The sequence below is a fragment of the Coturnix japonica genome, chromosome 2 (assembly GCF_001577835.2).
Source record: "Coturnix japonica isolate 7356 chromosome 2, Coturnix japonica 2.1, whole genome shotgun sequence".
Taxonomy (NCBI): domain Eukaryota; kingdom Metazoa; phylum Chordata; class Aves; order Galliformes; family Phasianidae; genus Coturnix; species Coturnix japonica.
This window is the reverse complement of record NC_029517.1, coordinates 52,632,670-52,644,933: the sequence shown is the minus strand read 5'-3', so window position 1 is coordinate 52,644,933 and position 12,264 is coordinate 52,632,670. Positions and strand designations below refer to the sequence as shown.

At 38.7% G+C, this 12,264-nt stretch overlaps 1 protein-coding gene across 7 annotated transcripts in view; it reads left to right on the top strand.

The window, feature by feature from the left end:
- Positions 1 to 12,264, top strand: part of CTNND2 (catenin delta 2) — a 585,077-nt gene that overhangs the window by 444,704 nt on the left and 128,109 nt on the right. For all 7 annotated transcript variants that reach the window (XM_015854425.2, XM_015854430.2, XM_015854428.2 and 4 more), the window contains one exon: positions 8,145 to 8,358. In XM_015854425.2, the coding sequence (XP_015709911.1) occupies positions 8,145 to 8,358 (214 nt within the window). The remainder of the gene's footprint in view (positions 1 to 8,144; positions 8,359 to 12,264) is intronic.

Below are 12,264 nucleotides of genomic sequence, written 5' to 3'. Positions count from 1 at the left end.
TTGCCGTGTGACAGATGGCAGCAGAGGGACAGTCTGACAGAATGGCATCTGGCATGGGAGTGCAGGTGGAGCAAAGGTGTGTCACTGAATTCCTCCATGCAGAAAAAAAAAAATGACATCCATTGATGCTTGCTGAACATTCATGGAGACCATTAATGGGTGTGAGCACAGTGCCACAGTGGGTGGTGCATTTCAGCAGTGATGACAGCAGCAGTGGGTCACCTCCACGGGTGCAGATTTTTACTAGTGCAGCATGCAGGCTCTTGTTCATAGCTGGTGAAAGTGCACAGCTAATAGTGGTTGATGTACTGAAAAACTGTGTTTTGTAGCTGAGAATTCACTCTATTAAATGGGGTTCTTGTGCTCTTTGTTGTAGTTTCCATAGAAGTATAGTAGGCATTACATTCAGAGTAACCAGTGTGGAGTATCCACTCCCAGGTGGAAAGCTTAGTGTTGACCCTGCTTTTGAGTCCTCATGTATCACATAACCATTCCTCCTGAAGAAAAGTGCAAGTTTTCTTCAGGCACAGAAAAGAAATACCCTTCCTTTTCATGGTGCTGCAATTTAGAATGTGGAGAACAATTCTTATTTGACTTAAAGCAGAACTGTCTATGTTCTTGTGGTTCAATGTATTTAAATTATGCCCATTCGATCGTAGCTTTATGTCACCTCGGTATTTGATCAAACAAGTCCTTAATGGCAGTTCTGCAAAACTGTTCTTAAGTGGGACCAAGATCCAAACCCTGATTTAGGTTCCTTAAACAAATTAGACTTCTGAGCTAATGCAGCAATTTGCATAACATTCCACTTTATTTTAGGATGAAATTGCTCAGCACTTTTTAAAACTTGTAGCAAATTACTTTGCTAATGAGACTAAATTGTTCTATGATGTTACAGGTAAATTGGTCTGTAATAAATCTCATATGTGTTTGCAATGTAAGGATTTTGTATTGTCTGCCTGCTGCTTCATAGGCTTTTTAGAAGAAATAGTGGAGAGAAATTAAAGTTTAAACCAGTATTTTCTCATAAGAGAATTATTGTCCTAAATACCATTCCTTTATCTTGCTTTGGAAATTTTTATTTCATTCAAACCCATTAATTTTTACAAATCACCCTTCTGAGGAGTCCTGGCAATAATTAGCAATGAGGCTGCCTGCCTTCCAACACCACACATTTAATTTTTTTTTTGTATATGAAAGTTGTTCTAATAGTATAAAAAGGGCAAAGAAACATAATGGAAATAGCTATTGGAGTGGGAAAATCTAGGTCTGTAATATTTTTGTGGGTTGGTCAAGCTGCTGTGCAGGGATTGGCTTCTTAGACTGGTCTGAAAGGAAGCACCAATTTCCTAAACTGCTTGTAGCTGAGGAATGTCCCAAGGACTGTGCTGCCAGTCATTGCTTAAAAATGCTCATGGCATTTGATTCTGCATTCTTGCATCCATGGAACAGAATTGCTGGCAATCCATTTGTGTGTGAAATCATAAGTAGTTATTTTTCTAGCTAGAAAGCCACTTCCGGCATCTATGTACATTTAAACAAATTATTACTTCAAGAACCAGTCTTAAATTAACTTCATTTTTAATTTGGGATCTATTGTATATGTACCATTGCTTGTGCTAACAGTCAATTGTATGTTAATTGTTGCATGCACACAGTCGCATTGCAAATAATTTTGCATATTTAAACAGTTACATTTTGATATATTGAAATATTCTTTCTTAATAGTGGAAATGTCACTGAGTAAGCAGCAGATGATGCATTGTGTTATGTCAGTTAAGTGGATGATTGATATCTGTGATGTATATAAAAAGGCATGTTAGATTTCTTCCACCTCCCTTGGATGAAGAGTTAATCAGATTGTTAAGAAAAATGCTGAAATTTAGCCATGAATTCATCTTTGCATTATGACTGTGAAGCTGTTAATGGCCGAACACTTAACATCTTGTTGGGAAAAAGAGATTGTAATATATTACAAACACACTTTATTGCTCTGTTAGTCTATAATTTTTGTCACTTATTCTTAATCTACCCCTCTTTCCATTATATATTGCTTTGTGAGGCATGGCAGACAGAATTCAGTACAGTTCCAGTTATATTTACTGGTAAACGTGAACAGTATCTCAGATACCCACTCGCTGAGTATAAACAGAAAAGAAAAGGTGTTTTGATTTCTACCATGGCAATATTTTTAGGCTGTGTTGGAATGCTTCTTTTTCTAACAGTTTTTTGGCTAAACTGGTTAAAATCTGAAGTTTTTGTTTCTTTGTTGTTTTGTTTTGTTTTACTGTTGACAAGAATAGAACAGTTTTTATTTCAGCATTCATTGGAGTTCAAAGCTATAGTAATACTGAAAACATCTAACACCTATTTTCTTTGGATTTGCTTCTGCTGTTGTAGCGCCATAATCAACAGCCAGATTCAAGGCCTGGTGTTCTGTTGCCTTGATATGAGGAAAGATGACTCACCTATAAAAGCATGCATTCTGCTCAAGCTGACAGTCTTGATTATCTTCACTTTTAGGGAAGACCTTCCCTTTCCCCGGGGAAGCAAGCCAGTAGAGCTTTCACATTCAATTGTTAGACTTTAAATAGAGAGCCTGGAGGAGCAGCATGGATTCTGTGCCGAATCAGTGACAGGTAGCATGTTTTGTCAATTAAGGTCACAGACTATAATACTGTTACAGCTTACACCTGACAATAATTCATTTTCAAGCTATGTTATGATTTGTACAAGATTTGGCATGTATTTATCACAATAATAATAATAATAATAATAATAATAACAACTAGGAAATTAAGAAGGCTGCAAATATCCTACAATACTTTTCCTTTCCCATAGATGTTCATAAATTGTCCTGCTGTCATTTAGGAAATATTCTTTGACCCAGAGTAGACTCAAAAAGAATAAAGGCAATATTTAACCAGTGTAAAGAAGATCAGGAAGAGGATGCTGTGAGCTGTAGATGCGGTCATCTTTCTCAAAGGGAACCAACACTCTCAGGAGGACATCTCTGGATATTTTTTGAATGTAGCTCTTTGTTTCATCCACTAACTCTAGTATATCCTTTAGGACTACTTGAATGCTACGTGAGCTACCTCCTCCTGACTGGGGAATTGGTATTAGTGGTGTTTGGAGTTATCAGGACTGAATCCCGCCTGCTGCTAGTAAATGGAGCAGGACAAGTTATGGCATTGCATAAGATGGACACCTATCCATTAAATTAGGTTAAGAAGCCAACTGAAGATTTTTCTTGTTTATGTCTTTCAGTGAATGTGATATAAGGCTGAAAATGTAATCTTATGTATCAAATTTGGAAAGCAATCTGTCAAGTAACTTATATGCTAAAATCATGCAGTCATCAAGGGAATCTGTATTGATTCAGCCATATCATCAATGTATCACTGACTTGTTTTTACTAGTGCATATGCTTCAGGCTGGTCACATGTATCTTCTGGTAGATTAAATATCTAACAGTCCACTATCATGAAAAATTTGTTGTGGTAAAGAACACTCTGAACTGTTAGTGGCTTCTTGACCTCTGAAGTAACATCCACTGATTAACAGTCAGGCTTGAAACTTATAAATTACATTTCTCAAAAACTCTTTACTTGAGACACATAGGTTTTCCTGCTTATGAACATAAGTAACTTCACTACTTTAGCAAAGGTCTGAACACATTGAATCATACAATCATAGGATCCTTAGAGTTGGAAGGGACTTCCAAAGGCCATCTAGTCCAACTCCCCTACAATGAACAGGGACACCAGAGCTAGATCAGGTTGCTCAGGGCCTGATCAAGCCTTACCTTGAAAGTATTCAGGGGTGGGGTATCTACCACATCTCAAGGCCAAATTCAACTTGCATCTGCATAGTGTGGATACAAATATGCTCTCAGATGTGTTGGTAAAACAAACTCTGTGTGAGGCCAGAGAAGACAACTGGTGTATCATGCTGACATTAATTAGACAGATCTGCATGTGAATCAGAAAGTCTGGCATCTTTTCTTCTTCTGTGGGTCTGAGTGCTGGCACAGTGTGACTTGACCTGACCTGATCGAGTGCTTCTGATCAGCAAACATTAACATTAATTTTATGGTAGCTCCATTCTTTCCAATTTTGTTTTGATCAGTGTGGATTTACAATGAGTGGTCATTAGGAAAGCAAAATCAATTCAGACTCATGGATGATGAGATTTCTGGTCTCTGCTGGGAGCTGTCATACACTCTGTCATGCCATGAACAAAGAATGCAACCCGTTATATTTATTAACAACTATCTACCATCATCTTCTGAAGAAATACAGAAAATATTCGTAAGGAGAAAAAAGGGAACTGCATTCAGAAACTAGGTATGCTTGAATTAGAAGAGGCATTTCAGAAATACTGTAACAGAGATTCACCCAACGTTTTTATTGCTTCTTGTCTGATCTTGACAGGGTGAAAAGGGGACAATATATTCAAGGGAGAATGATCTTTATGATATGTATGGCTGAACTCAGTTGTGCTGCAGAACATGAGAGAGTAATTCTTTTGACTTCACTACTGACTGCTTTGAAGTTAAGCTGTGTGAGAACAGTTCTGTATTCTCTGATAACTTGGTAGTATGCTGATTATTTGGTCACAGCAGGCAAGCAGGCACTGTTGTATTCTGTTATATTTTTCTTATAGATGCAGCACAGCAGTAGCTACTAACGTGTCAATAGGTACTACATTAGGAATGATTCTCTCCACAGAAACATGGGAGAGAGACAGAAGAATCTACCCAAAGTCCTTTAGGGGAATGGGATTTTATGTCCCACTGATGTAATTGCTGCTTGTCCACCCATTTGAGTGTTCTTGGCAAAGACATTTGGCAGTAGCTCTGTTGAGCTCGTTTGAGCCATGGCAACTTCCCTCCACTTGGAATTTGCCCCAAGAAACTCAGTAGGTCAGAATTCTTCTCCAGGCTGCAGCTGTAACTCTGTAAAGAATTTGAAATACTTTCATTTTCTTTGCCTCAGTTTCCGCAAATGTGAATAGGTTCAGTTAGCAGTCATTACCATTTCACAGTTTGTGAGACATAGTTCAATCTGCTGAAGAATACAGCATTAATTAGCTACATAATAGGTGATGGAAATAAAAAGGCATGGTGGGACTTCTAGGGATCAATCAGCTATTGGAAAAGCAAAAACAAAGCAACGCAGTAGCCCAGGTAGAGAAAAGCATTGATAACTGAGGTCCCAGTTCTGAAGAATTAGCTGCATTGCTGTATATGTGACAAAAGCTACATTGCCAAGGATGAGAGTCTGGAAATTCAAAAGAAGCTGGAAAAATAATACTTATCTTTCCAATGTATTAATAGGTTCTTTCTTCAGTAGAATTTAAGAAAATTTGTCAGTTAGGTGAAGTGTTACGTAACATCGGTTCCATTTTTGTTGTACTGTTTGTATTTTTAAATGATGGAGATGCATGTTAGATGAATATTTAATGTCCTTGCTTTCAAGACAGTATCTTTGAATGACTTTAGTCTGCTGACAACTTTATATTCCTAGGTGCTGAACATTACTGAGCTGTGAGTTACTACAACTGAAAAGAGACAGTACAGCTCAAAAAAATACCTCCTAACTGACAGGAGCAGACATTTTCACCTAGAAAGGAGCAGAGGATGGGAAAACGTGTCAAATGACAGCACCCACAGCAGTAACTCTGAAGGAGCCCGAGATGTCACTCAACTGGTCACTAGGAGATGAAAAATGAGGAGCATTGTATAGTTGTGGTCTGGAGAGTGGATGAAACATAGCAAGCACCTTGGGAGCAGGGCAAGGCCAGGCTCTGGTGTGTGGGGAAAACTGTATAGGCCCAGCTTGCCTTGGAGCACTGGCAGAGCCCTTTTCTGCTTTGGATGCTTTGTAGCACACAAAAGGATTTTTATTGCATAGTTCATTTTTTTTAATTTTTTTTTTTCTCATTCCTCTCATCATTCATATTTTTTATTTTTGCCATTGCAGCAATTAAAATATTCATTCAGCATATTGTGTTTTAAATATATAAAGCACAAAGGTCAGCAAGCATGTTTGTATTCTGTCATTCCTGATATTACTCATGATACCAGAACAACCTGTGTATTTTTTAACTGCATTCTGTTTCCCATCAGATCTTGTATCATTTCTGTGATAGAAGTGTGAAGCTCCATGGTTGATTCACCTTTTGCAGAACTGAAGCATAAATTTTTGTTTCTAGTATCTTGAAATGTCATCTATTTTGGCATGTAGGTGACTTTTCATACGGTATACTTGATTTTGTATATCTGGTAAAGGAGGGGAAGCAAATGTATTTCAGACCACAGATTAAATGGTGCTAGATTTTAAAACAAGCAAACACTCCACTCCTCCCACCATTACCACCTCCTAACTCCTCCCAGATAAACCTGGTTAATTATTCCTGGCTTAGAACATAACAAACAATGCAATTGCAAATCATCCTGTTCACATTGGTAAAGTTTTCATCTGCGGCACATTTTCTCTTTGATATCTTTTTCTGGTTTCTGAACTGGAGGACGTCAGCATTTCTCTGAGCAATAGAAGCACAGGCAGATCCGATCTGCACTTCCATGTGGTGCAGGCCACTGTAGCCTTCCAAGTGACCGGCACACTGCTCGGAAGGTTGGACTTGATAAGTACTTCTTAACGGAATGCAGTTTAGTTCATCTTTGAACAGTAGCTGTTACTTTGGTAGCTAGCCCAAAGCCATATTGTAAATATAATCATTATCATTATAATGATTTAATACAGTAACATCTCTGTGTATGTGCTTATTAGCTATGAAATTGCTCCATTACCAGGTCTTTCTATTACTTGTTACAGAAGTAATATACATCACTTATACTTAAATATTTTGAAGTTAGTATATGTAGCATGAATTCTTAACACATGTGAATGTGGCTTGTTTAGCCTTTTTCTTCTCTCACACCTCACTTCAACAGACAGCCTCAAGAACACTTGCACAAGGAAGAACAACAGCACAAAGTTGTCATCATAAACTTTGATTCTGAAAATCTTCCCCTTTCCTGCAGTTTTGAAAGTACCCTATAGCCACCTCCTTTCTAATGTCTCAGTCACAGTATTTCTAGAGGTGGTAAAATGGCCAGTTAAGTTCCTGGCTTGCTTTGAGCTTTCACCAGCAATGCAATTAGGGAGAAAGCTTTTGACTGAGATGGTTATATAGCTTACTTGACATTAAAACAATGTACTCCTTGCATGTTAGTTATGTATCAGTCTTGTGTTTCATAATTAGTCTCAAGTCTGTTTACTGTTTTTTAGAGCAAGTAATGCCAGAGTACCCGCAAGCTGGATTTGTTGCAAAATATGTTGAAATAAGCTGTTCTTGATATTCTTGACATACTTGAGTGTTTAACTCAATTACTTTTGTTTCTCTTGATGATAGAATGATAGTTTATATAAGATAGTACGTCCAAACCTTGCTATGTAGGACATCTTAGGAATGACTAAGATTTTTTGTCTTAAATCACCTCATGGGCCCCCTCTCTAAATTAATAGAACAGAATTCCCTTGATTTGTCTATCATACCTTTCCTTATATTTCTGCAGACTTCCTCCTCTTTGCCTTTTAACTTCACTTGCAATACTTTTTGTTCCCAATTTTGATGTTAAAATACTGTCACAGGTGCTGTAGTAGCTTCTCACATTCTGTATTAAATGCAAAAGGAAGGGCTCCTAGTAACTTTATTCAGTAAAGTTTTCGCTGTCTTTTTTTTTTTTTTTTTTTCATGCACAGTAATCTCATGCTCTTTTCCTACAGTGCTTATGATCTCTAACTTACGATGCATTATGACCTGCATGTTTCTCCAGTGCAGGAGAAACCCTTGTCAAGCCAAACTTGCAGAACCTTGAGAAATCTTGCAGAGGCAGCACTTCTGGCTAATGTTTGGCTGCTTTTACAGAAGTTTTGTCACTGTATGGTCATGTTGCCACAAAAAAAAAGTAATACGAGAATTCAAACAGGTGTAATGTAGCAGCTTTGTGAGGCTGCCAGCATACCTTTACTGGAGACTACCTTGCATAAGCCAGAGCTTAATTAAACTAGGTAACACATATGCTACCAGTTTTTATTTCCTAATGTGATGGTTATCATTTTGGCCTGTTTCAGATAAGAAGACAAGGCGGAATACAATTACTGGTGGACCTATTGGACCATCGGATGACAGAAGTCCACCGTAGTGCCTGTGGAGCTTTGAGAAATTTGGTGTATGGGAAAGCAAATGACGACAACAAAATAGCTCTGAAAAACTGTGGTGGTATTCCAGCATTAGTACGGTTACTCCGCAAGACTACAGATTTGGAAATCAGAGAACTGGTCACAGGTTTGAATCTTTCCCTTATATTTTGTGGAAGTTCTATGTAGACAAACACAGTTCCATGATGTGTGTCAGTACCTCTATCATTAACTTTGTTCTTAATTTTTATTACTGTCTTCCTCACAGTAACAAAATACTTTCAAGCCCTCTGGATCTATGAAATATATAACAAGCTTTGTTTTATATTATGCTGTCTGTGTACTGGAGTGGGCATGGCTTTCTGATAGACTTCCTGCTTATTTTGTTCTTGCTTAGCCACTAATGCCCTTACAGGAGATGTACTCCATGCACAGCTGTGATTCTGGGGGGCAGAATGCTACCATTGGCTGTACTCTGCTCCACATCATGTCTCATGCATGGCTGTGGATGTAGAAGCCAGCATTCACTGAATGCTCTTAGAAGCTGTTACTCGCTTCCTGTTTATCTTGTACAGTGAAAATAATGTGGGGTTTTTTTTTGTTGTTGTTGTTGTTTAATTTTCTTATAGCTTAGATAGGAAAATGGAAAAACATGCTGGAGAGATGGATTGTATTCTTTTCTGAAGCTTTTTGTTCCAAAATTTGATAGCATTACGTGTGATGTATGTTAGATAAAGGGGAAGAAGGTAGTGGTGAAGTCTATTTCTTTTCTTGATAAAGTCCATCCTTTCTAAGACTGTCCAGGGTTTTTCTCTAATGAAATTTAAGTTTATTTTTTCAAAAATGCTCTTAAAAAGCACCAGTCAGAAACATTTGAAGATTCCTTTCTCATAAGCCACCCTAATTAAAATGCAAAACAAAAGATAGATGGCTTCCTTTGATTTTTTTCATGTAGTGATTCCATTCTATTTGATTGCTAACATCAATGTGGTAATTAGTTTAATGCTACAAGTTACAAAATCTTATGATCTTTTCATTATCCTATTTTACAGTGCCTGAATTTTCATTATGATTTTCCTTCCGTAATAAGTGGGAAAATTTCTCATCTTTGTCATAGTATTGTCAGAGTACACACTATCATCCATGCTTCTGCAGAAATTACTTAACCTGGTGGGTGAGGCCCACGTTGATAAGATTGCCATCCATTGGTTGACTCCAGATTCCTTTCTTGAGGGTATCTAAACAAGCTCCACTGTGTTTATTAAATGGAGAGTGCAGTGTTTGATTTTGTTTCTTAGTTACATCACCTATCACCTCACACTTGTTAGGAAGGATTAATAGTGCCGAGATGCTAGGATACACATGCTCTGATGGAGTCTTCTGCAGAGTGACAGAATTACTGGCAGATCTAATAAAGTGTAACCACTACTTCAGATTCAACATACTTAGTAGAATCTTGTTATACTGTCTCTGCCCCAGCTCCAGGGAATATTCTGCTTTTTTGTTCTGAGTAATAAGTGGCAAATACTTAATGAACATCAGTGGTACACTTCAGTGGTTTGTTTCAGTGGCAGCTTCCATGCTGTAAACTATACATTATGCTATAGGTCATTTAAAGAGAGATAACAGGCTACAGTTTACATTCCTTCCATTGCACAATATGTTAGTGAATTTTCCTGAATTCCAACTCACTGAACTGATGAATTCCTGAATGCCTTTAAATTGCTACTTCCAAGCAGTTTAGGTACTATCAGTGTTAAGAACCAACCTGAATACAGATAGATGCAGCTAAGGGAGATGATTGGTAGCAGGAATGCTGGACTCTGTGAAAGGAGTGCATGATGAGATGACTTCAAGGAATGGAATCAAACCTGTTAGCTCACGAGGGCCCACTTGTGTGTTTTGTGGAGTTTCTTTTTTGTTTGTGTTGTTTTACTTCTGAATATACAATACATCCCAGCAGGCTGTTGCTTGTGCTGGCTGGTTTTGTGCCTTTTGGAATGCAGATTGCTAGCACTGGCTTTGAAAATGAATTTTGATGGTGATAGCTTTGTAAAACTCCTTTCCAAAGCAGTGTTCATAGCTGCACCTCTCATGCCTCTTTAAAAACGAGCTGGAATTTGTGCATCTTCATCAGTTCTTTTTAGATGAGCCTGGTAGTGTGACTGCTACCCCAGTTAAACTCCTCACCTCTGTTCTTACTGGGAAAGGAAGGGTGAATCTGCAGCAACCGCCTCAGGAATAAGAAATATTTAACTTGGTAGTGGGCAGAAAAGAAAAGCAAAATTTCTCCCACTTCCTGTCAGCTTTCTTGAGTTGAGGTGGCAGGAGGATAATTATTTCAGTAGTGCCACCGTAGCCTGAAGGAAGTACAGAGAAAATAATAGCAAATGTGTGTTTTAGTAGTAAACATAATACCTTGAGCCTTTCAAGCCCATGTTCATTCTGCATCCTGTCTACATAAAAGCTGGTTTTGTTTGTTAGTTCCAGAGAGAATGCAAAGTTCCTGCCTTAAGAATTCATGTGAACTCACTCTGTCACCACAGCCTCTGAATATTCCTCACACATTTGTCCTCAGTATGCTCCTCTTGGGTGGAGAAGTATCATTATCTCAGCTTTACAGATGGGGAACTGAGCCTATCAAGTCTAAATGACCTGTCCAGAAATCCAGCAAGATGAAGGTGTGAATCATTTTGAGTAGGCACTTAGCTGTGAGGAAAAAAATATGGGCAGAAAATGTTTTTAGCAGCTCAATTTATCTAAATAGTAGTGAAGCATTCACTGCCTGCTTCAAGTACCGTGAAGCACATGCCCGCCAAGGTGACAGTTATGATATTAGTTCTTCCATCCAATATGCACATTTTCTTCCTTGTTGTTCCTTCTCTCTGAGGAGCTTAGACTTTCAGTTTCCAACTATCTCAAGACTGGTTTTGGAAGGCTACTTAAGACCTGCACACCAGCTTTCTATCATAGTAGCTCCTTCCTTTTCAACATTGCCTTTAGTACAATGAATATTTTCTTCCTTTTTCTTCAGCTCCTAGGCTGAATCTGTGAGAAAAGTGTGGTGCCTAGCTGCTATAAAATTAAGTAGCATTAATGCCCATTAAATATTTCTGGAAATATTGAAAGGTTTCTCTTCTACAGTTACTCTTTCTTGCTGGAAAATTAACTGAGGTAGAGAGCCCTGAAGAGTAGGATTTGGGGATGTTGGTTGGTAAAAGACTCAATATGAGCCAGAAGTGTGCACTTGCAGCCCAGAAGGCCAACCGTATCCTGGGTTGCATCAAGACGAGCACGACCAGCAGGTCAGGTGTGGTGATTCTCTGCGCCTTTACTGTGCTCTTGTGAGACCCCACCTAGAATACTGTGACCAGCTTGGGAGCCCCCAACACAAGGAGGACATGGAATTCTTGGAGTGGGTCCAGAGGAGGGCCACGAAGATGATCAGAGGGCTGGAGCATCTGCCCTATGAGACCAGGCTGAGAGACCTGGGGCTCTTCAGAAAAGCTGGAAAGGGACTTCTTGTAAGGGCATATAGCAACAGGACATGGGAAAATTGCTTTAAACTGGAAGAGGTAGACTTAGATTAGATATTTGGACGAAATTCTTTACTGTGAGGGTGGTAAGACCCTGGAACAGGTTGCCCAGTGAGGCTGTGGATGCCCCCTCCCTGGAAGCATTCAAGGCCAGGCTGGATAGGTCTGTGAGCTACCTGGTCAAGAGGGATGTGCACCTGCCTATAGCAGGGGCCTGGAACGAAGGGATCTTAAAGGACCCTTCCAACCCAAACCATTCTGTGATTCTTTGATTCTGTATAAATGTTATGTAGATTTGAAACATTCTGATAGAAATAAGAGTTTTCGTCAGGGCCTGCATTGTAGCCTGTGACAATTTCCAGAGACCTGAGAAGAATCTGAATTATACCACCTTGTTTCCTGTAGATCTGTAAATGAAAAGAGTTCCATGTAATCTGAATACACCACAACTAATTTGATTATTTTTTCAGCCCTGTGTTACTATTTTCCACAATAGCTCCTGTTAATGGAAGCCTTTT